Source organism: Rhagoletis pomonella, unplaced genomic scaffold, assembly GCF_013731165.1.
Source record: "Rhagoletis pomonella isolate Grant_MI unplaced genomic scaffold, Rhpom_1.0 Rhpom_scaffold_12144, whole genome shotgun sequence".
In the NCBI taxonomy this organism is placed as follows: domain Eukaryota; kingdom Metazoa; phylum Arthropoda; class Insecta; order Diptera; family Tephritidae; genus Rhagoletis; species Rhagoletis pomonella.
Window position 1 is genome coordinate 1 of NW_023470672.1, and position 4,804 is coordinate 4,804.

The 4,804-nt window shown below is 34.5% G+C and overlaps 1 protein-coding gene across 2 annotated transcripts; it reads left to right on the forward strand.

The window, feature by feature from the left end:
* Nucleotides 1-3,281: 3,281 nt before the first annotated feature.
* LOC118756780 lies at nt 3,282-4,769 on the forward strand. 2 transcript variants are annotated; one of them, XM_036491523.1, is made up of 3 exons: nt 3,282-3,502; nt 3,561-3,696; nt 3,757-4,769. In XM_036491523.1, exons 1-3 carry the CDS (start codon nt 3,370-3,372, stop codon nt 4,343-4,345), a joined length of 858 nt encoding a protein of 285 aa, XP_036347416.1. In that variant the 5' UTR covers nt 3,282-3,369; the 3' UTR covers nt 4,346-4,769. The 2 variants fall into 2 exon arrangements, with proteins under 2 accessions (XP_036347416.1, XP_036347417.1); XM_036491524.1 differs by having other exon boundaries at nt 3,573-3,696; nt 3,757-4,768.
* Nucleotides 4,770-4,804: the final 35 nt, after the last annotated feature.

The window sequence follows — 4,804 nt, forward strand, 5'->3', positions numbered from 1 at the left end:
ACGCCGTGAGATGGAGTAACGCTGTGTGGCAAAGAAATGCGGCCAATTCGACGGGCCTGAAAAATCCAAATTGGCTTTTGTGATCCGCATCCGCGGTATCAACAAAGTTGCACAAAAAGTGCGTAGTTTTACAGTTCTGTCTTCGCCACATTAAAACGGTGTGTTCATCAAATTGAGCAAGGCAACCATTAATATGCTACGTATGCCGAACCCCTATATGGGGTTATCCAAATCTTAAATCAGTTTGTGAATTGTTGTACAAACGTGGAATGGTCAAGCGTGTCCCAATCTCTGCTTTGTGATCGAACGCAAATTTCGCGAAGCGCGTTGATTCACTTCACTTCAAGAAAGCCCCCAACTTCCTGTTGCTATTCAAGCTCAACACATCAACCCGAGGCTGGCGCAAGAAGGCTAATCACTACGTTGAGGTTGGTGTTTTCGGTAGCCGTGAGGATAAGATCAACAAATTGCTGAACAAGATGGCTTAAAGAAATTGTTGTTTTATATTTAAGGCGACAACATAATTTGGCACATCTTCAAAAGACGCTCAAGCAAAAAAAAAAAAAAGAAAATTAAAAAATTCCTGAAGTTGCCTTCACGGGTTGTCACGGGTCGATTTCTGTCGACTGGAAAATTTACTTAAGATATCGACTAGCCAAAACGCTTACATTTTACGGTTGAATTGCAATTTACACGGGTAGATTTTGGTTAAACGACAAAAATCGACCGTGTAAAGGCAGCTTAAATAACGTTCAAATTAATCACCCCCTTTGAGATGGAAAATACCAATAACCATTTCATAATTTCGAAAATTATTCCATTTATATTTGTTCTTGCATTTTCCACACCACTTGTGAGGTATGCTTTTACGCGCGTTACCGATTTTTTTTAATGTGCTCGGTTGCCCAGGAGGCCTATTTTCACCTTTCCAACTTAACTTAAACAATTAAAACTAAAGCATGCAATATATAAAGAAAATTAAAAGTTGTCTTACATCTAGTAAACTTAAAAAATTGCACATTAAATTCATTTTTCATTATAAAATAAAATTAAATATCACAATTCAGTTTACAAAATGTGGTCTGTTTGCACCCACAGTAAGTTCCCATGAAGCCTAGCCTAAATTCAGGATTGAAAAAAAAACGAGCAAATGGGGTCGGAAACTACTAGCCCTAAAAGCACAATGTGGAAAATGTTTGAAGAGCTGCGAAATTGTATTGCAATAATAAAAATAACAGTGCATAAATTGGAAAAAATGGTTTTTGTTTTGCTTTATAATTTTTGGGAATATTGGTTCAGATGGAATTTTTTTATTTGTTTGGTTTTTCAGCTCGTTAATGATGCACCCAGGATTGCATTTACTGTCTATGAAAATATTTCGTGAAGCGTTCCAAAATTAGCTCCGAGCAACTAAAAGTTGGTTAAGCTTAAATGAAATAGTTTTTTATTAAATATTTATTCCTGGTATTTAGTAAAAAACATCAATACTAATGTATGAAAAACAAAACATCAATGCTAATGTATCAAATGAAGTAAATAAAAATCTACGAATACATTCCATGAATATTTTGTCATAGAGCCATTATTAAATTTAGACATAACTTTGTCAGGCGTTGGTACCTACGTATATAGAATTAATGCGTTGGAGAGAGATAAATATACAAGTTCAACGCGCTAATTTAGGTATCCTTGTATGTATATACCTGTTACTCGTCTGGCATATACTCCAACTGCGAAAATAATGACAATTATAATTTATGTAGATCCCTGGATAAAAGATTGTCACAAGTTACTTTCGGTAACTCACGATTGAAGTTTGGAATGCAATTTCTCAGAAACACGACTACAGATTTTCTCCAAAGTGTCGGAGAATGCTATGTACTAGTTAGTGTCAACCATTTATGAGTTTAATAAAATTTTGTCGTATACGACATTTGTCAAAAAATTTGCAGTCAGTTTTAGTGATATACGCCAAAATGTGATAACAATTTTTATAAATTAACCATACTTTTTACTAATCAGCCTAATCGTGAGTTTCGCCCGAACAAAATTTCGCCAACAATTTTTTCATCCACCTGTAGTGAACACACGCAAACGAAAAGTGACCCGGTTCTAGAAAATGAAACTCATGATAAAGCTGAATATGTCGGAAACTAAAGAAGAACAGATAACTCTATTTAAAAGATCTTGATTAGTTTAGTACGACAGCAATACTAACGCAATTTGTACCAAATAACCGAAAAAATTTTAGTCAATTAGTCGGAAACTAAAGAAGATATCCAAAAACCACAAATTGTCAAAATGACGCTTCCGGCAATTTTCCATCGAGGCGACGATATTTGAATAGCTTTGTATAGTTACTAGTCAGTACTAATTTGTACTGGAACCTGCAAACTTTTACTGGAAAAGTGTATGATAACCCAAAAATTTGCAAGAGAGCACTGAATCGAGAGCGTAACAACACGAGAGAGCTGCAAATTCTTGCTAGTGAAATTTTTACTAGCAGAAATTAGCTAGCAGAAGAAGAAGAAGAATAAATGTCAAAAGAATATATAAAAAGTGGTGTTACTAGCTCAGTTGATTTTGTGTATGTGTTTCGCCGCACGGCTTCTGATATCAAATTGAAAAATTTTGTTTGAATTTCTACTCACACTTACAGGTTTTGACAGTTTATGCCGCCAAAGCAAAAACAAAATACATGTAAATTTTTGTTTTTGTACTCCTGCAATCACCTTATATTGATTCGCCTTGGCACAAACAAAAGTAAAATGAGTGGAAACAAAAATATTAATGATGTACTGGACAGTGTTAGTGCTTGTGTGTAAAGCAAAGAGTTTAAAACTGATTTATAAATAGTAAAATGTTTACAGCAGATTGTCAAAGCAGTGCAACAACTGTTCACTTGCAAGTTATTGCTAGTTTTGTGTTCAATAAGTTCTTCTGCTAGTTTTCTCTTCTTCTCAATTTAACGCTCTATTTTGCTTTTACGCTCTCGCTGCAATGTTACTGTTACTATACAAACCTAATGTTACTCGCATATTTTCGAGCCTGTATGTACATTTTCGGGAAAAAGGTTAAAAAGTGTATCCATCTGCTGAAAAGATATTTTCGCAGATTCACAATTTATTTAAAATAAATCTATTAGCCCAATCTCCAATTCCATGTGAATAAATCCCCCAGTGCTTAAATAATTTTCACCACATTAAATAGCTGCACAACACCCTAATTGCCGAAAAAGCGTTGCTTGCAACACTAGTCCTTTATGGAGACCAAAAAAAAAAAATAGCTAAGTTTGTTTACTGGATATACTGAGGTATCCACAATGTTATATGTTATGTGTTTGTAAACGAATGCTAATTTGCATGCAATATGATAACAGATAAGGATTTCATTTTGACTGTTAAATTGTATCCGGAACTTTACAACAAAAATGGGATACCGGAAGAGAAAAAGAAACAACAGCTTTGGGCGCGATTTGCTCAAGAAACTCTACTCAAAAGTGGTAAGTGTTGGGCAAACAAAATACATACATATATACGTACAATATTCGGAAAATAAAGATGTGTCTTTAGCCTCCGCTGCTGAGCATAAATGGCGGCAACTGGTTTCAAAATATGTGTCTTGTTTGGTATACGGCACTCCATTCGCTTACGAAAGGGAAATGCAGTTTATGCAGATGCCATTACTTGGTACTGGGTAAGTCATAATTCGGATATAATAAAAACAAACAATTATTGATATATTTCAACATTTTAGGTCGTCCGAAGATACGCAATCTGACTCCGACATAGATGAACTGGAACTAATAAAAGTTTTAAATTCCTACGAGGATGACCCACCCGCTACTAAAAGGCAACGAGTTGATAAAACCGATGTCAGAATAGAGGAATCAACAGGACATATAAGAATAGAGCACAAAAATAAGGAAGCTGTGCAAATAAAAAATGGCTGTTCCCCCGTTTTAAATTCCAATAGAAAACAATCTAGTGAATTTCAGGATAAAACGGAAGCATTGGCATCGATAGCCTGTAGTAAAACCGAAGCATTGGCATCGATAGACTGTAGTAAAACCGAAGATCAGTTAAATAAAATTGACAAACCAACCTCGAAGGATGATTGCGGTGTACCCCGCCCTCCTAATGGTCAATCATCTGTACTTTATAATATTTCCAATGAAGACAGAAGAATGTCTAGTAGCTTCACAAATTTAACTTCACTAGAACTAATATTTCTTGGTTATGCAAAAGTATTGCAACGAATGCCACTGGGATTGCAGCTGCAGACTAAACGAAAAATAGCTAACGTCATGGATGAAGCCGAACTGAAAATGTATGAAGAAAACTGATTATTAAAGAAAAAATTTCTTGGAGAAATTTTAAAGTAAATAATCCAGAGTTTTAGGATAAAGAACATACTTATTATTAGGGTTCGGAATCTCATGCAAATTTATGTTTTTACTGGTTATCTTCAAATGGAAATGGTTAAGTTAGCTTTACGAATCATTTCTCTAAAATGGCATTCAGTATGCATATTTTTAAATGCATGATTTTGCAAAAAATACCTGTTTTGGAATATTCATTGCGCATATTTTAGTATATTTTACAATAAATACATATGGTTTTTTTGTTTTATTTTTTTATTTTTTATTTTTTTTTTACAACTATTTAAATTCTGTGCGAAATCTCGTGACAAAAAACTACTTACTTTTTTCAAATATTCATCCGAATATCTTCTCGGATAACCAAGCGGCCATTGAGACATCTGTTAGATCTCACCTAATGGAGGACTTAGGAGAGCGCTGACG

Bases quoted from the DNA above. Each gene is read 5' to 3' on its own strand.
- LOC118756780 (XM_036491523.1), top strand. From the start codon at position 3,370: ATGATAACAGATAAGGATTTCATTTTGACTGTTAAATTGTATCCGGAA. The intron at 3,503-3,560 runs GTAAGTGTTGGG...CGGAAAATAAAG, and splicing joins AGAAACTCTACTCAAAAGTG to ATGTGTCTTTAGCCTCCGCT. The intron at 3,697-3,756 runs GTAAGTCATAAT...TCAACATTTTAG, and splicing joins ATGCCATTACTTGGTACTGG to GTCGTCCGAAGATACGCAAT.